At 41.9% G+C, this 21,235-nt stretch overlaps 1 protein-coding gene across 4 annotated transcripts in view; it reads left to right on the top strand.

The window, feature by feature from the left end:
- dlgap1a (discs, large homolog-associated protein 1a) overlaps positions 1-21,235 on the top strand; it is a 63,956-nt gene that overhangs the window by 37,442 nt on the left and 5,279 nt on the right. For 2 of the 4 annotated variants that reach the window (XM_083525607.1, XM_083525608.1), the window contains exons 2-9: positions 716-1,689; positions 8,161-8,372; positions 11,213-11,390; positions 11,484-11,721; positions 18,181-18,818; positions 19,178-19,257; positions 19,792-20,192; positions 20,946-21,037. In XM_083525607.1, coding sequence (XP_083381733.1) covers positions 775-1,689; positions 8,161-8,372; positions 11,213-11,390; positions 11,484-11,721; positions 18,181-18,818; positions 19,178-19,257; positions 19,792-20,192; positions 20,946-21,037 — 2,754 coding nt within the window. In that variant the 5' untranslated portion in view covers positions 716-774. Of the gene's footprint in view, positions 1-715; positions 1,795-8,160; positions 8,373-11,212; positions 11,391-11,483; positions 11,722-18,180; positions 18,819-19,177; positions 19,258-19,791; positions 20,193-20,945; positions 21,038-21,235 lie in introns of all 4 variants that reach the window. The other 2 variants (XM_083525605.1, XM_083525606.1) reach the window with 1 other exon arrangement.

Genomic DNA, 21,235 nt, shown 5'->3' with positions numbered 1-21,235 from the left:
CACAAGGAGCATCACTGCGCTGTGGGGGAGAGGGCACGGAGACCTCCTGCTACCTCCTGCTTCTTGGTTTTATCTTTTCCTCGGCTAAATATATCCGAACGCTTTGCACAAAAATAGCGAAATCGATCTTCATTTTTTACATGATTACTTATGGAGATTGGGGGAACACGGGGTGTTAGGAGGGAAAGTAAAAGAAGGTAGATCCCAGAGTCGGTGCTGGGAATCGTGAATGAAACTCAGATCATTCTGCAGTTTCCCAGTGGACCTGCTATGTCTAAGTGTATTTAGGTGCTGATCAAAGCAAGACGGGCAGCCTTCCAGGTTACAAACAGACAGCAAAAGATAAAGTAACTTTAACTCCAATGGTGTGAAGTCACAATTTGTCAGTAAATCTCAGATAGATCTGGAGAAATCGATGGAAATAGAACAGAAGTGACAGAGACAGAATTTGAACTTTTGTCAAAAGGTTCCTAATTTTATTGCCATTTCATTTAAAAAAACTCATAATTTTCCTCAAGTACAAGGAATTACCAAGGTGTAAATTTACTATTTTTAAAACTATAGGAGGTACTTTACTGGTTGTAAGTGATGGTGGTCATTAAGGGCTGCATTTAAAGCAGTGGTGTGTGGAATAACAAGAACTTCCTGTCAAATCTACCTATAATGAGCACAGTGTGTACAGTTATTCATCGGATGTTTCTTTCATTCTCCACAGGTCCAGTGGGGAGAGTACGGAGCTGTTAGCAAAGTGAGTGTGTTCATGACCCTGGCTGTATGATGATGATGAAAGGCCTTTCCAGCAGCCGCAGCCACCACCACATGGTGGCCTGCGAGCCTTCGTATGACCCTATGGGTCACCACGGTGATCGCAAGCCCTACCTCATCAGCCAGATCGAGGCTCCACCTCCTCCTGATCATCCGTATTACTCGTCTCGGAGCTCGTACCAGCCAGACTGTGTGGTGCCTTATGGGACCTTCCCACGGCGCCACTACAGCACAAGCCATGAGCCTAAGGAAGAGTGTGCCATTGTGCCCTACACAGGTGGAATGGGGCCTGTGGGAAAATGCCAACGAGTGCCGGTCAACCTGCTAGAACATCTGGATCGTCAGCTTCCAATGGCACGGGACGGCTATCACACATTACAGTATAAACGGGCAGCAGCTGCTGCGGCTGCTTTAGAGCAGCGCAATGACAGTCCTGGGCGTATCCGGCACTTGGTGCACTCGGTGCAGAAACTTTTTACCAAGTCACACTCGTTAGAGGGGCCTCACCATGGTGGACATGGGCACGGACATAGTAAGAGCAGTATGAATGGAAGCAAAGCTAGTCCGGATGGAGAAAACACGCCGGCACCGACACCACGGCAGCGTAAGCGAAGCAAGAGCCGGGAACGCTGCAAATCGGCTGAACCCAAGCAACGGACACCGCCCTCAGGATACTGGAGCTCGGACGAACTAGAGCGGGATGTCTGCCCTCTGCGCCATGCTGCACCAGGCATCATGACCGTGGGGCGTCACCCAGAGCGGGCGCAGTCTCAGTACTTCCTGGAGGCATGTGGAGCCGAGCCGACGCTGAAGAACTCGCGGAGCAGCAGTGATGTGGCCAAGTGCACAACGTGTGCCATCACGCAACCGGGCACAGATGTGGCACAGCTGGCAAAGAAGAGTGCATGGTCGTCCTCTCTCACGGTGAGCAGGGCGCGCCAGGTGTACCAGCAGGCCGCTGTAAATCTAGATAAGGCACTAGTGAAAGCAGAGGCTTGTCAGCAGGAGCGCACATGCCAATTCTTGCAGGTATGCCAAATCCAAATAAAAAAAATTCCAACATCCTTTATTAATAATTTCTCCCCTGCACCCCCATGCTTACCTCACCTACCTTCACTTTCACCCTCACCACCACCACCGTCACATCCTCTTCCTCCTCCTCTCCTCCTGCTCTTTCCTGGAGAGAGGCTCCAGCTTTGATTTGAGTTCTGCTGAGAAGTAAGTGCAAACCAGTAGCCGCCTTACTTTCTAGTTAGACGATCATATATTATTTCTGGTATTTTAATTAACCTCTGAACCTTTAATATTTCATCTCTTCCTCTATAATTTATTTTACCAATCCTTTCTATCATTTATACTGTATGTTAATAAGGTGGTGTGTCTTAGAACTGTCACAATTATTACATTGAGTAGTTGCAAGTATTTGAGTTGATCAGGATCTTTAGTTTTTTTTCCCCGCAGTCTAGACAGTGATTTTGCTTTACTTATATAATTACTACATTTCTGTGCACTGATATAAAAGTTCTTCATTCTTCATCAAACACTGAGGATAACATCTACGTATATCAGTTTCTGAATGTCATGGCTCCTCATATAACATGTAGCCACTCCGTATGCAAATAAACCATTTTGTTATTAATGCCACATAAAGTGCAAAGAAAAGTCAAATTGTATATTGTTGGTGTTTAAACAATGAAAATGTGAAATGTCATAATTGTGACAGGTCTAATGTGTGTTTATGTGTAAAATACAGAAGGGAGATGGGATGGGTGTGTACATGTCAGTTTGATGTGATTAAATTAAATGAATAAAGTGGTTTTGATTGGTTTGGGTCCCAAGTGACAAAGTAAACTGTGGATTTCAAATCCTGAGTTAAGCATTGACTGTTTGGATTCCAAGGGAGATGTGAGAGCCTTCGTTTCATCACACGTTCAATTATTTAAATCTGCATAAAAGCACTTCAGAAAGAAAGCAGAGTGCTGATGGTGGGTTGCAGCACATGTTTAATTATTCAGACGGCCCAGCTTTCGGGTTTGAGTCTTACCACCTCATGGAGGCAACTGCTGCCTGGAGAGCACATCCTGAAATTGACTGACAGGCATTCCTGGTTAAACAAGGGGTGTAGCTTAGGTTTAAACTTGTTCAGCCATTTGCAAATCATTGTTGTAAAGCATAAGTTAAACATATATCTTGCTAGCAAACTTTATCTTGCTTGCTAGTGAACAACCTGTGTTTTGTAAAGTCTAGAACCAATCTTAAATATATATCAATTTTGCAATCGGCAAATCAAAACTTAAACGAAGCTCCGCCCTGTTACTCAAAATTTAGGATGTGATGTCTGGATAAAAAAACAGTAGTCCATTTAAACATACAATGCAGCAGATATTCTAAAAATATGAATGCATATTTAACCACCAGGAACAGAGTAATATAACAGTTCCTCATTTATACGCACTGCAAGGTCTATAACGCAGCCACGGATAATACATGAGAACTGCTAAAATGCTGCAGATGATGAACTGGGACTTGTACAATGAAATATAAATAAACATGTGGGGTAATAATTGGCTTTAAAGGGTCATTACACACAAGACCTGCAGTAGTTTGTGCTTTGTGCACCAAAAATATAAGATACAAAAATGCTAATGAAAAACTAAGAAAAAGTTCTGGGTAATAAATGTCTGTCATTAAAGGGTCATTAAACATGAGACCTGCAGTAATTATCACAGCGGCATTGTGGAGGGGGAAATAAATGGCACCTTGACATGCACTGATACTAACCTCACTGTTGTACAGAAAAACAAAAGTTCATGCTTGAAAATTAAGCAGCAGTGACGGAGGTGTTGCCTTTGTGCCTGTCAGTCCAAGTGAAGGAATTGTAGTTTCTTTGCTTGCCAGTTCTATTGAAAAAGGTGTGGATTTGATGCCTGTCAGTCTTACTGAACAAGGTGTGGCTTCCGGTCCTGGAAGTCCAAATGAAGGAATTGTGGGTTCTATGCTTGACAGCACTAATGAAGGAGGTGTGGCCTTAAAGTCAATCACTCATTGTGAAGGAGATGTAGCCTCTGTGCCTGTCAGCCCCAGTGAAGGAGGTGTGCCCTTGTTGTCTGTCAGCCTTTGTAGATAAAGTGTGGCCTTTGTGCCTCTCAGTCCTGATATAATAGGTGTATCCTCTGTGCCTGCCAGTCCTTGTGAAGGATGTTTGGTCTTGGTGCTTGTCAGCCTTAGTAAAGAAGGTGTGGCCTCTGTGCCCATCAGTCCTAGTGGAGGAAGTGTGGCCTTTGTGTCAGCCATTCCATTTCTTTTGTGCCGGTCAGTCTTAGGGAAGAAGGTGTGGTCAAAACATTGGTCAGTTCTAGTGAATGTGTGGCTTATTTGCCTGTCAATCTCAGAAAGAGGCATGGCCTGTGTTTGTCAGTTTAATTCAAGGAAAAATGGCTTATTTTCTGGTCATTTTTGCTAATGAAGGTCCACTAAAAGTATAAATGTCAGTCAGCCCCTTAGGAGGCATGGCCTTAGTGTCTGTCAGTCTCCGTATAGGAGGCGTGGCCTTGGTGTTTTTTAATTCAAGTTAAAAAAAAGAACAATTTAACAGACTAGAAGATGCATTACGAGTGATTGGGTGTGATTCACAGCCTCTCAGTCACACGTCCTCCTCCTTCTGAAGAGACGATTTCTGCCATGTTCTCTCTCACGCTCGCAAATTTGCAAAGAATAACTTGTATCCCTTTGCTTTTCTCCGTTTTTTTTTTGAACGTGCTAAATTCAGAACCCTGGTTTCCATAGTAACTGTGAATAAATGTTCAGGGTTTTTTCTGAACAGTTGCAGATTGCGGGATGCGGGATGGCACTTTGCTTTCGAGCGAGGCGGTTAATCCCACTCAAGCGCTGGATGATCCTGCTGCCAAATTATCCGTAATGATGTTTTGATAGCATGTCTAACAGCTGTTAGGACTTCTTAAGATCTTGTTCGAGTTGTATTTGTGTTTGTGTGTAAAAAGAGAGAAAGAGCAAGAGAACTTCGAAGTTGCGAGGATTTCCACAAATATCATGGCCAATTCACCCTTCATAAAAATGTAGAAATGAAAAAGGAACCTCTATTTTTATGGCTTGGTGATAAAATGCTGCTCCAAAAGCACATCTTGGATGGCAGTAATGAGCGGAATTGGATGCTGTGATGTTCGACAGGATCTTTTATCCCCTAAATGAGGCAGGAAGTCAGAGCGGGTTGGCATGCTGCGAGCCTGTGCTGAGGATTTCAGCTCAGTCGGGTGCTTAGTGCTCAGACTCTCAGGGGAAACTCCTAGTGTGCTTTGGAAAGTCAAAGAAGACAGCATTTGTTAAAGAGTTTTGCACAAAAAAAAAAAATAAGTAGCATATGCAGGAGCCATTTTACATCTCGTCGAATGTACGATCTTCAGACACAACAAATAACATGATCTTTTCACGTACAGTGTTTAAGACCAAACCAAACTAGCTAAATTAAAAAAAAAAAAGCTAAGTACTATACTAGCAGAGGTGAAGGAAACCACAACGAGGTAGCTACACCTGATGGGAGCTGGAACATTTTGAGAAAATGCAATTTTTTAAATATTTATTTTAATCCTTACATTCGAACCAACAATCGTTCGAAAAAAAAAAAAAAAAAAAAACGAGGGTGAATTTCAGAAGGTAATATGGGAACATCAAGTTAGCTTATCGATTAATGTCATCATGTGACCAGCAAGATTATTAGAACTTGGGCACAATTTTCGTATCGCCCCCTACTGCCAGTGTTAGGTAAATCGGTAGCGTACTTGAGTGTATCCTGTGGTCACTTGGAGCATCGTTTGTGCATATTTTTTGGGGGCATTAACGTTACATGTCTATATGGTGCAGTATCAAACTGAGCAGCAGAGGTCTGAATTTTGTTCAGGACTTTTAAACCCACGATATTACTATGTATCATTCTGTAACATCCAAACAAGCTTCCTGGTGTTCAAATACAAGGCTAGTCAGATATTTTTAGAGAACATCATGTCCTGGAATCTTACTGTCATGTATTAATATCTTGAAGCTCTGTTTGAGATGTTTGGAGTGAAAAAAAAGGAGACAGGGTTGTTTATCACATGACCATTAAAATGGTGTCCAGTTTGTTCCACAACACTGTCTTTAAGGAATAAACACATCTGTGTGTGTGTGTGTGTGTGTGTTTGTGTGTGTGTGTGTGTGTGTGTGTGTGTGTGTGTGTGGGCACATTGGTATTATCACTAACTGCCTTTTATACCCGCTGTGACGCCAGGACCCTCCGTTTCCACAGCAACGGTAGCGCTGCGCCGATTCACACTGTGGCAGAGGAATTCTTTACCGTGGGATTTTTCGCTCTGTGCCGTGTGAGACACTTCTACACACACACACACACACACACACACACACACACACACACACACACACATTCACATACTGTATACACACACATTCACATTCAGTATACACACACACAGACACACACACACACACACACACACACACACAGACACACACAAGCCATTATGCAGAAAAAACAAGTCTCAGCTGATCGGTTTGGAAATGATGAAGACGGAGGCTGTTTGCTTGATCGGGGTGTTCTCAGAACCTGTGTTGAGGTCAGATTGTGTGAATTGTCTCAAAGTCATGATGTTGAACATGTGGATTATCTAATGGAGCTGATCAGAGTTTGTGTGAGTGAGTGAAGTCGAGACAGATGTTGTGATACACAGGGAGGCATCGTTAGCCCAATCATGCGAGCTCACACCGGCAGCCTCATTAATTATCTCTGCCCAATGTGCTGTGTGTGTGTGTGTGTGTGTGTGTGTGTGTGTGTGTGTGTGTGTGTGTGTGTGTGTGTGGTAATATACATCTACAAAAGAAAATACACTCGTTTAACTCAAATTTTAAACGAGTTAAATATTGTTTAACTCATATTAAACAATATTTAATTCATTAAATATTTTTAAAAGCTTTTACTATGAATATTTAGTTATGATTATTATTATTGTTTTAATATTCTATATATTTTATTATCAAATAAATATTCGGCAAAACAGGATCTCCAGAAAATAATAAAATTGTAAGAATAAAATTTTATTTTATTTTATTTAATACATTTATGTTTTACTTTTAAACTTTAAAATTTAACTACATTAATTAATTAAATAAAACAGCCAAAAAACAGACCATGATGAAATGCATAATGCATATATTATACTGAGACAAAGAAATGAAATAAATGAAAAAAAATAGAATATATAACAATACAATTAATTTAATTAATTGAAACATATTTGATATTAATTATTATTTAAAATAATAAATTAATATCTTAAATTTACAAAACAAATTCAGCCAATATAAAGCCAATCCAGACTGTATAAAATTGCAAATTTCTAAACACTTTCCATATGTGTATGCCCCGCCCCTTTATTCTGTAGTGAACTGCTGTTGTACTGCATATGTTTGCATACAGAAACCTGATTGGCTATGTATTTTTATGACACAATAACAATGTATTGCTTAGATTTAAATGTTAAATTTTGACTTTAATACATAAAAATAATATAAAATAATTAAAAAATAAACTTAATTATAATTGTTATAATGTATGTTTATTATAAGTGAAACCAAACATCAACATAAAAGTCAACATAAAGCATGAAGAAAAAATATTATTGTAAACGTTTTAAAGTGATTATGGTGTTTTAATTGGATGATGAGTACAGTGACAGTTTTTGTTGCTTGATTTTCGACTTGGCGTATCAGTAAAACAAATGTTTTGTGATTAAAAATAATTATCCGGTGGAGTTTATTATTCTTTTATATCTTTTCTATTCAACTTTAATTGTGAAACTCGTGTATTAAATAAATTCAGTGCACACAGACTGAAGTAGTTTTAGTCTTTGGTTATTTTAATTGTGATGATTTTGGCTCACTTTTACCTAAAACCCACCAATTTACATTATAAAGATTTAGAATATGGTGACATGCCAATCAGCTAATCACTCAAAACACCTGCAAAGGTTTCCTGAGCCTTCAAAATGGTCTCTCAGTTTGGTTCACTGGGGCTACACAATCATGGGGAAGACGTCTGATCTGACGGTTGTCCAGAAGACAATCATTGCCACCCTTCACAAGGAGGGGAAGCCACAAACCTCCATTCCAAAAAAAGCTGCTGTTCAGAGTGCTGTATCCGAGCATGCAGAAAGAGAGAGAGAGAAAGAGAGAGAGAGAGAGAGAGAGAGAGAGAGAGAGAGAGAGAGAGTCTTGTGTGTCTGAGTGAGCGAGAGAGATTGAGAAGTAATACAGATGTGAGACGACCCCAGACTGGTTAATAGATTTTGTAGGCTGTACATTATAGTGTGTGACCTTCTCACTTTGCAGGTTCCTCAGGATGAGTGGGGTGGTTTCCCCATGGGGAAGGAGGAGGACATCCCATGCAGGCGGATGCGCAGTGGCAGTTATGTTAAAGCCATGGCCGAGGACGACAGCGGCGACTCGGATGGAAGCCCCAAACCGTCGCCCAAGATGCAGGCGAGACGAGCCAGCTACCTCAAAGCCACTCAGCCGTCACTCACTGAGATGACCACGCTCAAGTAAGTGCACACACACACACACACACACACACACACACACACACACACACACACATTACTTAAATGCAGCTATAATTTAGTTAGAGAAGGATGACTGCTGGTTTCCATGCCCAGTAACTAGCCCAATCAATCATAACAATTTCACCGCCATCTAAATATCTTTTAATGAAACATCTGACAACGCCCCTCAACCACCCCCAAAGGTATGGATAACATTTCACAGTGTTTCTGCTGAAGCTTTTTTCCCATCACCTGCCCTCATTGCTTCACCAGCATTGATGGCCCCGCCTTCTTTCACTCCCTAACTCGTTCCTAAACATTTTTTATGGATAAGATTATTGTTTATATCATTAGAGGGTGAACCTGTGAATCGTGCAGTGCAGGAACGCCAAGCCTCTGTAGGCGAACCTCCCTCAGTGCAGATTTCAATCAGAGTCTCGGCAGAAGCGCGGTTCCTTCTTTCATTCGCACAGTTTTAATTAACACCATGCAGCCCGTTCCATAGAGTCTATGAGTAATTACTCTTAATTAGTCGTGGGATTTCTGTAAAACTGCTGCACTGACACCGTGAAAGCTTGCTCTTTTGCGTTTTCCTATTTCGACTCTGGTGGTGTTGCTGAATAGATTTTTTGCTGGATTATTTGCAGTGTTATTGGGGTGAAGTCCCTGTACTGCGCATGAGCAAAGCGTCAAGGATTAATAATTATAATTATTATAATTAATTAATAATTGTTTTCAAATGTGTCCAGTTTGGAGAGCATTTTCAAAAAGCTACGCCCTTGTTGACTGAGAACGCCGTCTCAGTGTGGACAGAAGGAAAATATGTGTTTTCAAACGGAAAGTTATTAGTGTAAAACTAATTTTTTAAAAATGTTTATAAATTCTACGCAAATTAGGGATGACCCGGGAAAGAGATTCTTTGGACAGATCCTATAGCGCTTGTGTCCCAACGTCTTTTCACTTCCACATGGTTCATCTTTTCCATTTAACATACCTCTTTTTGATTAGCCGTGCATATGGGATTTTTGAGCAAAGTTTGCTCTGTTTGATCTGTTAGAACAATAAAGTACTGCACAGGCCACACCCACAAGAAAGATCACCTGCTATTGTGAACAAGGTTACAAAGCAGTGACACTGAAGACTCCTTCCATAACATGGTAAAGGTATAGGATGAACTAAAAGAGGGAAATAATTGATGTTTTTTTTATGATATGTTTTAGTTTTCAATAAAAATTACACAAACTGATATGCTGGAGATGCCGAGAAGACTCTAGTGGGGGCGAATGGCCTGCAGCGCTTTGAGAGAAAGAGAAATAGTGTGTGTGTGTGTGTGTGTGTGTGTGTGTGTGTGTGTGTGTGTGTGTGTGTGTGTGTGTGTGTGTGTGTGTGTGTGTGTGTGGCTTCCAGTGATGTCTGGCCTGCTGATGCTGCTGCAGCTGGAGGCGATGTGTCTGCCTGTCAGCTGTGTGTGTGTGTGTGTGTGTGTGTGTGTGTGTGTGTGTGTGTGTGTGTGTGTGTGTGTGTGTGTGTTAACTGTGTGGGTGGTCTTAAATGAATTTCTTCTCCTCTTTTCCCTCTCTTCCTTTCTCTCTCTTTCTCTCACTCGGTGCGTAACGCAGGCCTTAGCACGACTGTGAGTTCTCGCAGCTCACACTCGCACAGGAAGTGACATCAGCACGGCAACTCCACATTGAGCATGTGTCATGAGGAGGGAAAAAATAGCTCCCCTCATATCCTCCCAAATCTGTCTGTTCCCCTTTTCACTGGGGATTTCACAGCTTTAAATGTTGAAGTCAAAGCTCTGTAAACTCTCCTACAGTACATCCTCTCTGCACATGTGATGCCCAGACTGTCTCAGCTGGAGCAGACGCTCACGGCTGTCACTCGCAGCTCTATAAATAAAACATCAGACTGTCAGCGGATCGTGAAGCGCAGCATGATAGGCATTAGTGCGTATTGTTGCCTGATTGTAAAATTTTGAACCGGAATTCTACACATAAGCGTATGCGTTTTTATCTAGATGCAGTGTACAGTGGAAGCTGAAAGATTAAAATTAGACTTCGGTCTTGTTTTTATGTTTTTTATATTTAAATAATTACATTTTAATTTGAATAACTACGAGTTGGTATCAAAAACTCGCTCTGTTTACATTTATCTGGGTTTCCACACCTTCAAAAATGTCCCCTTGCACAGCAATACTGCCCTTCCAGTGTTCCTGCCACTGTCCTTTTTCTCAAAGCGTCTCAAACACCTTCTGCAATTCAGACTGAATTTCTGCAATGGTGTCAAAACCGGCTACCTTTGAGGCAGATCTTCATCTTTGGGAAGTCCATAGGACCCAAATCTTACGAGTAGTTTGGGTGCACAAGTGATACCATGTGGATTGTTCTCTGAAGGTCATCATGCATTTTCGGGGGTCGAGCTTGCTGAAGGACTTCCTGATCTCTTGTTGTCGTCCAATGATGTTCTTCCAATCTTGAAGTGCAGATGTCGCTCGAAACTCCTTGATACCCCCTCGTATTATAAATGAATGGACCGTTGGTGTTGAGGATGAGGATGGGTTCCCTTTTGAGTTTGGTTCCGCTTTAGGTTTTTCTCCTCATACCATCTCGGGGAGTTTTTCTTTGCCGCAGTTTCCACTGGCTCACTCATTAGAGATAAACTTTCAAGGAACAAACTTATACATTTTTTATGCTGGTTTACTCGACTGTGTACAATAAACAGTCATGTAGACGATACATAAATAGTGAATCATTTTCTTAAACTTTGATGTTTCTGAGGCTCTTCGTATGTTTTGTCTGATGGTCCGACTCTGCGTTTCTCACTCCTTCTTTTTGCAGTATCTCTACAGAACACTCTCCAAAACTGCAGATCCGGAGTCACAGCTACCTACGAGCCGTCAGCGAAGTTTCCATCAACAGAAGCATGGAGAATCTGGATCCTAAGGCTCTCCTTGCTTCGCCTCAATACCGCTCGCGCAACGAGAGCTACATGAGGGCTATGAGCACCATTAGTCAGGTTACTGGCCTCTGACCTTTGAACTCTTCTATGATAAGATGAGATATAATCCACAGATGATTAATATTTAGTCTGTGTTTTATATATATATAGGTGAGCGAGGTGGAGGTGAACGGTCAGATCGAGGCCGTGTGTGAAAGCGTTTTCAGCGAGATGGAGTCTCAGGCAGTGGATGCCTTGGACTTGCCGGTTCCTGGATGTTTCCGGATGCGGAGTCACAGCTATGTACGAGCCATCGATCAGGGCTGTTCACAGGACGACGATGGACCATTACTGCCTGCATCACCGCCACGGACCACCACGACGGTCCGGACAATTCAAAGCAGCACAGGTATCAGTGTGAACACACACACACAGGAGAATTTACCCAGTAGCAAACATGCACAGACTCATATTCACCTCTGAAGGAAATGAAGGGCAGGAAAATAACATGAAAGAGATATAAAAAAAAAAAAAAGGACCTCCAACCTAAAACTCTACCCTACTGCCTAAACCCTAACCCCATCCCCTAAACCCTAACCTTCATTCCTAAACCCTAATCAAATATCCTGAACCCATAAAGCCTAATCCTAACCTTAAACCCTAACCATACCCTATCCCCAAACCTTAACTTTAATCCCAAACCCTAAACCAGAACTCAAAACCCTAAACCTTAGCCCTAATCCTAACCCTAACCTTGAACCCTAAATTATTTTTCTAACCATAACCTTAACCATAATTCTAACCCTAAACCCTTTACCTAACTTCAAACCCTCACTCTAAACCTAAACCCTTACCCTAAACCCTTATACTAACTAACTCTAAACCTAAACCCTTACTCTAACTCTAAACCTAAACCCTTACCCTAACTCTAAACCTAAACCCTTACCCTAACTCTAAACCTAAACCCTTACCCTAAACCCTTACCCTAACTCTAACCCTAAACCTAAACCCTTACCCTAAACCCTTACCCTAACTCTAAACCTAAACCCTTACCCTAAACCCTCACCCTAACTCTAACTCTAAACCTAAACCCTTACCCTAACTCTAAACCTAAACCCTTACCTTAACTCTAAACCTAAACACTTGCCGTAACATAACTCTTACCGTAAACCCTTATCTTCACCTGAACTCTAACCCTGAACACTTACCCTAACTCTAACCATAAACCCTAACCTTAACTCTAATCCTAATCCCTACACACATATTATCCTAATCACATATGTTATATACTTTATAGTGAATAAAATTGTATATATTTTTCTTAAATAAAAACCCATAAGGACGTGTTCCGTGATTCCGTAATTCCTTGAAGCAGCGTTAACATCAGCGTTAGCATGAGTATTGCTGCATTTGTGCCAGAAAAGTGATTAGCATTAATAAGCATTAGCATCTGACACTCTGAGATGAAGTGTGTGTTTGTGTACACTGAGACTCGACCTTCTGCTCGTGAAGCACATCCAGCTGCCCACGCCACACGCTCCCACCCTGATATATTATGGGAAAAGCTGACATTGAGAACATCGCCCTCTACCCCTCTGGCTGTCCAAAACCCCCCAGCTGAGAACCCAGACGTGGCACGGACTCGCCATCTGCCCCCGATACAGCCGACAGCTTCGACAGGGTCGGAGTGAAAAACTCTGATTTGATTCTTTCTTTCATGAAGCAGGAAAAGACTTTTTACGTGCTCACTCACTTGTAGCTCAAAGGAAAGCTGGACGATATGATAATGTCATGATTAATAATGCTATGCGAATATTTTCAGCACTTGGACATTTTAATTAAAAAGTCGCTCAAATATCGCATTCTCATCCCACAGCTCTTTCGAATTCTGGCTTCTGATTGGTCAGAAGGTTTTGGTTTATTTTCTTGAACAGCTGCTTTGATAATGTCATTATGGATATAATTGTAATGGACAGATTTCTGTGGTGTAAGAGGAATAAAACACTTCAGGGTGTGATGTTGGGTGCAAAACATCTTTTAATGATTATATTACTTAAGTAAACAAACAAACAAACAGATAGATAGATAGATAGATAGATAGATAGATAGATAGATAGATAGATAGATAGATAGATAGATAGATAGATAGATAGATAGATAGATAGATAGATAGATAGAAGATTTGTTAATTAGCTGAAATTCCAAACACACTGAATCGATCACTAACTAACTCAGGCCTCCATCACTCTTCTTCCTCCCTCTCTCTCTGTCTTTTTTCTCTCCATCGGTATTTATGTAATGCTGCATATTAGACCCTTTCTCCGTGCACTCCCTCTGTAATTGGTCTCTTCCTGATGAACAGTGAGTCATATCCGACTGCGTTACGCTCAGCGGCGTGTAGGCGTTTCCACAGACTCTCCACAAATAACTGTTGCGAGGACTGTTTCCGTTCGCTTATTCATGTGTGTGCCTTATGAAATGTTATTTTTATTTATTTAATTTCCTTTTAATAAGAGTTATTAATATTCTGGAGGGTGAAGTGACCTGTGTGTTAGTACTGTCTGTTCCTGCAGTACGCCTTTGTGGCCGGCAGGGGGGGGGTACACACCACTTTGGGGAAATATAACCGTAATCAGGTTTTGATGGTTTCAAGATGTCTGTAATAATAAGTGCATCATTATTAGATAGATAGATAGATAGATAGATAGATAGATAGATAGATAGATAGATAGATAGATAGATAGATAGATAGATAGATAGATAGATAGATAGATAGATAGATAGATAGATAGATAGATAGATAGATAGATAGATCAAACTGTTTGCCATTTTTAAAAATAAGAAAATCCAGATTAATTGTATATCTTTCTGGCTAATTAAAAAATTTATTCATTTATTTTCTAATTAAAATGTTGCCTATTATTATTTATTAACATAACTGTTAATAAATATAATTAATCAAAAGCTGATCATTAGCTGCATGTTAGCAGTGTGTGTGTAAATATTTCTATGCAAATTCACCGTACAGGTCACTATAGGTGTAATAATTGTTTGCTATAATACATTAATTGTTGTTACTGTGCAAAGCATCGCCCCTTTTTTTTCTCTCTTGTCTCGTAATCGAAAGACAATAGGATCAGGAGCAGCATTGACTCGTCTGTAATGTTACTGGCCATCTTCAGAAACACACCCTGGGTTATGGAGAGGAATCTACTGATGTGATTTTTGAGTTTATTTGTGGAAAAGATTTACGTAGAGATCGGACTGAGAACTCGTAGCTTTAGTGTACAATTACTGAAACAAACTCTAAATGCTGAACATATCTCAGATGATCGACTGCATTTAAGAAAATCGTGTACGTTTTCTTTTTTTCACTTAATGGCTCATTTAAACCCGGAGGAGTGAAGCAAAGCGAGAGATTGCAAGAAGAATCTCTGAAGCTGATGGAGTGTGTTTGCTTCTGCACCTTATCTCTACTGCACACACACTGCTCTGTGTGTGTGTGTGTGTGTGTGTGTGTGTGTGTGTGTGTGTGTGTGTGTGTGTGTGTGTGTGTGTGTGTGTGTTAGCACCTTTGAGCCTGTATGCAACATTGTGTTATTTACACAAGGACTTAACCTTAGACACTCACACACACACACAACACACACACACACACACACACACACACACACACACACACACACACACACACACACACACACACACACACACACACACACACACACAGAACCTTACACTGAGAGAATTCTTCTGCCACACTTCCGGTGTGTGTGTGTGTGTGTGTGTGTGTGTGTGTGTGTGTGTGTGTGTGTGTCTTTCGGCCTACCCACTGCCTTTTTTATATAGTGACCGAGTAAGAAGGAAGTGTTGCATTTGTTATGTCATGTGTGAAACCATAAAAGAATGAAGAAGCATCTTAGTATTTTCCGTCTCTTCTTTGCCCTCGTGTGGCTGTTCTGTGGAACTACAGGCGAAAATGCAAATGAAAATGCGGTGATTTGTAAAGGGCTTTCTTCCATCCCTCCCTCCCTCCCTCCCTCTCTCCATCCCTCCCTCCCTTCCTCCTCTCTCTCTCTCTCTCTCTCTCTCTCTCTCTCTCTCTCTCTCTCTCTCTCTCTCTCTCTCACACACACACACACACACACACACACACACTTGTAGTGCGCAGGCGTTGGGGATTAGGTCGTGTTTAGTGTGGGGTTTTGAGGATTTTCTCCCTCTTTGGTAGTTTGTGAAACATCACATTTGGATGATAAAATCTGATGGAGCTTTGAAAATAACCACAGTACAAAGCTGTTTTGTTTTTTTTGGTTTTTTTTACAGTAAAAATAAATATTTTATTTATATTTTATTCTCATTTCCTATCAATTTTGTTCACAGCCATTAAAAATAATAAAACATGGAGTGATTTTGCAAATGCATCCTGGAATTTCCTAAAATAAATGAATCCTGTACTTATAAAGTATAAATATCACTGATTGATTAAAGGATGGATGAATGGATGGATGGATGGATGGATGGATGGATGGATGGATGGATGGATGGATGGATGGATTTGTTGCACTAAACTAAAATAATGCCCGAGAAACAGCAAGTCTATAAAATGTTAATAACAGGAAATGTAAGTTACTTATGTAATAATTAATTTGTTTGTTGTTTATTATTAAGGTATTTCCTGTAGGTAGTCGCAGGTGCAGAGCGCATCCACCAATAACATCCATTTTATTATTATAAACTTAAACACTCTCTGTGAATGCTGTATGTTTAATCTACAAATGAAATCTTAATAAGACGTCTATAAGGACATATTCACAGTAAATTGATCTCATCAGACACCAAACAGACCTCTTCTTCTTCTTCTCCTCCCATTAGGGGTCACCACACCGTCTCCATCCCCCCCGTCCTCTACATCTGCTTTTTTCAAACCAACTACCTGCATGTCTTCACTTACCACATCCATAAACCTCCTCCTTAGCCTTTGTCTTTTCCTCCTTGCTGGTGGCTCCATTCTCAGCATTCTCCTACTGATATACCCCATGTCCCTCCTCTGCACATGTCCAAACCATCTCAAATGGGTCTCTCTCACCGTGTCTCCAAAACGTCCTACATGAGCCGTCCCTCTAATAAACTCGTTTTTAATTCTGTCCATCGTCGTCACTCCCAACGAACATCTCAAAATCTTCAACTCTTCTCCCTGCAACCGCACCCCTCCACTGCCCTCCCTCTCATTCACACACATGTACTCTGTCTTACTCCTACTGACTTTCATTCCCCTTCTCTCCAGCGTGTACCTCCACCTCTCCAGGCTCTTCTCCACCTGCTCCCTACTCTCACCACAAATCACAATATCATCCACAAACATCATAGTCCACGGAGACTCCTGTCTGACCTCGTCCGTCAACCTGTCCATCCCCACTGCAAACAGGAAAGGGCTCAGAGCCGATCCTTGATGCAGTCCAACCTTCACCTTAAACCAGTCTGTCGTTCCTACTGCACACTTCACTGCTGTCACACTGTCCTCATACATGTCCTGCACCGCCCTCACATACTTCTCTGACACACCAGACTTCCTCATACAATACCACAACTCCTCTCTCCACCCTGTCGTACGCTTTCTCTAAATCCACAAACACACAATGCAGCTCCTTCTGACCTTCTCTATACTTCTCCATCAACATTCTCAAAGCAAATAATGCATCTGTGGTGCTCTTTCAGCACACTCCTTCTCCATACCTCCGGCATCCACTTACCTTCCAAAATCCTGTTAAACAACCTTGTTTAAAACTCCACTGCCATCTCTCCTAAATATCTCCATGCTTCCACCTTCAGTTTCCACCATCTTATTCTTCTTCCAGTCCTCACTCATCTCCTCTTCTACTTCACCTCCAAAGCCGTCCTACAGACCACAATCTGATGCTGTCTAGCTACACTGTCCCCTGCCAACACCTTACAGTCTCCAATCTCCTTCAGGTTGCATCTCCTACATAGAACATAGTCCACCTGTGTGCACCCTCATTCTCCTCCATCTCACAACCCACTTGTGGAGCATAAGCACTGATGACATTTATCATCACCCCTACAACTTCCAGCTTCATGTTCATCACCCTTTTAGAAACTCTCTTCACCTCCACTACACTCTTACTGTACTCTTCCTTCAGAATCCCCCCTACACCATTTCTCTTTCCATCCACACCATGATAGAACAGTTTAAACACCTCCAATGTTCCTGGTTTTACTCTCTTTCCACTTGGTCTCCTAAACACACAACATCTCTACCTTTCTCCTCTCCATCATATCAGCTCCCTCTCTCCCTTTACCAGTCATAGTACCAACATTTAAAGTACCAACCCGAACCTCCACTCTCCTCCACTTTTCCTTTCCCTGCCGTCTCTGTAGACGTCTTCCTCCTCTCCTTCTCCTCCTTCAGCCAACAGTAGCACAATTTACACCGGTACCCTGTTGGCTAACGATACCTGTGTCGGTCGTTGGTAACTCGGGCCTCGGAAATTCTGGTTTGTGATCCACATATTGTGATCCACATATTTGATTTGGCACATGTTTTACGCTGGATGTCCTTAATAACACAAACCTCCACATTTATCCGGGTTCGAGACCAACACAAAGAGTCACCTGGCTTGTGCAACACTAATGGCTGGGTGAGACACCAAACAGACCATCAGACACTATTCCTTTGATTTAAGTTTATCTCATGAATGAATAACACCTGGCTGGTGAATATTCAGAATGCCAGAATCTGATTGGCTAAGCTGTGCGTGTGTGTGTGTGTGTGTGTGTGTGTGTGTGTGTGTGTGTGTGTGTGTGTGTGTGTGTGTGTGTGTGTGTGTGTGTGTGTGTTTTGCTGCAGTGTCCTCGTGTATCACCACCTATAAGAAGACGCCTCCTCCGGTTCCTCCACGCTCCTCCACCAAGCCCTTCATCAGCATCACGGCTCAGAGCAGTACAGAGTCGGCGCAGGACGCCTACATGGACGGGCCGGGTCATCGCCATGGTGACACGGCGCTGCATTCGGCTCTCAGTAACTCCACAGAGAGCATCGACAGCATGAAGGCTCTGACGGCCGCCATTGAGGCAGCGAACGCGCAGGTGCACGGCCCTGCAAGCCAACACGTCAGCTCAAGCAGCAACGCCGGCCCCACCTCACCTCTGCCCCTGCCCCTGACTTTGCCTCTCCCTGTCCCTGTTCCTGTCCCTGTACAGATTCCCACACTGGAGGACACACACCGGGACCCTCTCAGGGACGCACACAGGGATACACATAGGGATAGACACAGGGATACACACATAGATACACACAGAGATGCACACAGGGACGCACACAGGGACACACACAGGGACACACACAGGGATACACACAGGGATACACACAGGGATACACACAGGGATACACACGGGGATACACACAGGGATACACACAGGGATACACACAGGGATGCCCACAGGGAAGCTCTCCGCAAAGGCCGGTGTCTCTCCATCGGCATACAGGTGAGATAGAGAAAGAAAGAAAATATTGATGTATTTTGGCTAAACTAACCGGAAATATATTATGCTTTTTATATGGTAAAAAAATATAAATAAATAAGTAAATAAATAAATAAATAATTGCACACATGCAGTACCGACAGTGTCCACTGGGGAGCAGAAAAGCACAGACTGAGTTCCAGCTCAAACGGTTTAGAAACATTAAATAGGATAATTATAATTAAATAAATAAATGATTACACTAGATGATTAATAATATAATAGATGACACATTTTGATTGTGTGTATGTGTGTGTGTGTGTGTGTGTGTGTGTGTGTGTGTGTGTGTGTGTGTGTGTGTGTGTTTGTGTGTTTGTGTGTAGGTGGACGGCCCTGAAGATCAGGAGGCTGAGGACCAATCGAAGTTTCAGTCAGTAGGGATTCAAGTTGAGGACGAGAGAAGGTGTGTGTGTGTGTGTGTGTGTGTGTGTGTGTGTGTGTGTGTGTGTGTGTGTGTGTGTGTGTGTGTGTGTGTGTTTGTTTTTGACCCTGTTACTTGTAGGAACCTATGATGAATCACAATCATGACTCAGCTGCAGTATTACTGTGTTCTTTTGTCTAAAATGTCATACTTTGCGCACACACACACACACACACACACACACACACACACACACACACATGCTTGTTTGACCTTACACCATGCCTCCTGTCTGCTATACTACAAATCTGAGTAGTTTACCCACAGGCAAGACAAACTGAGAATATCACAGCTTTCATCACCATGGCTGTGTCCCAATTTATATCCTCTTCACTACATAGTGCACTATATATATATATATATATATATATATATATATATATATATATATATATATATATATATATATATATATATATATATAACAGGGTGTATGTGGCTTAAATAGTATATAGGGTCTATTTGCTGAGATGTTTGTGATGGTGTTTAAGTTCCTTTCGTGGTGTTTCCTGGCAGTCATCGCCGGATCATGCGCTCCAACAGCGTGACGGCGGCGGTTCAGGCGGACTTGGACATGCCCGATTTCTCTCCCACCGAGTCTCCAGACAATGACGTTACCTTTTCTCGGGATGCCACGGCCTCCACGGTGAGCATCCAGGGCTCGGGGAACCATTACCACGCTTGCACCTCAGATGACTACGCCTCCGTGGGCTTTGACCCGTCCGTGCTGCCTCCTCCGGAGCCCTGGGTGGACAGCGGCGTTATCGAGGACCAGCTCCAGAGTGCACGAAGCCGCTCGGTGTGCCAGCGCGACGGACGCTGGTTCCTCAAACTGCTGCAAGCCGAAGCCGAGCGCATGGAAGGCTGGTGCAGGCAAATGGAGCAGGAGGAGCGGCACAACGAGCTTCCTGATGACAGTGAGCCACCTCACACACTTTCGCACACAATTACACACAATTACACACACTTACATACACTTTATGTGTGCTAATTTGAGAACATAAAAAATGTAAATATACCCAGTGCCCTCCTGCAATCCCACAATGCACCAGTGTCACTTCGCCTCACTGAGAGCTGTGTAATAATTAGTGAGCGTGTTTAATGAAGTGTGTTGAGGCTGAGAGCAGTGAAGTGTGCTGAGATCAGCCCTACAGGAGCAGGGCCCGATTTAGCACATCTTATATTAGTTGAAGCCAAAGGCAAAAAAAACAAACAAACAAACAAACAACTAAACCAACAAACTGAGCAGCACAGAGACACGCAAATAACAACCTCAAACACTCTGAAATAAACACTCATCTGCATGATGAAGACCATTTAAAAAGAATAAATAAAAGTAATCCACATTCCATATACTGTATATAATATTTTTTTATATATAAATAAAAGCATTTACTCATAGACAAACATAACTATTCAATATCAAAAAAACAAGCGAAACTTTTTATTACAATTTCCAAAGTTTAAATTCCAGATTTTTTCACATTTCCATATTTAATCAACTGTTGAGAATCAAATGGTAAGAAAATCCATCAGTACATTAATCACACAGCATATTAATCACATGTTAGGCTTTAATACTGTGTGTGTGTGTGTGTGTGTGTGTGTGTGTGTGTGTGTGTGTGTGTGTGTGTGTGTGTGTGTGTGTGTGTGTGTGTGTGTGTGTGTAGTTCTGGGGAAGATCCGCAGTGCAGTAGGCAGTGCCCAGCTTCTCATGTCTCAGAAGTTCCAGCAGTTCAGAGAGCTGTGTGAGGAGAACCAGGTGAGTTTACAACGCTGATGTGTCTTTGTAACGCAATAAAGTTGCAAAATAAAATTTTCTACTTTTTATGATATCACAATTTCATTTAGTTTATTCTGTGTATTTTTATTATTATTAATTATTATTACAATTCTTCAGCATCTTGTAAAGACTGCATGTGGAGACAGACACACTGAATGATTCTTAGAAATGCAGTAA

The sequence above is a fragment of the Silurus aristotelis genome, assembly GCF_946808225.1.
Source record: "Silurus aristotelis genome assembly, chromosome: 22".
NCBI lineage: Eukaryota > Metazoa > Chordata > Actinopteri > Siluriformes > Siluridae > Silurus > Silurus aristotelis.
Note: the sequence above shows the minus strand (reverse complement) of the source record. Positions and strands in the feature narration are given on the sequence as shown.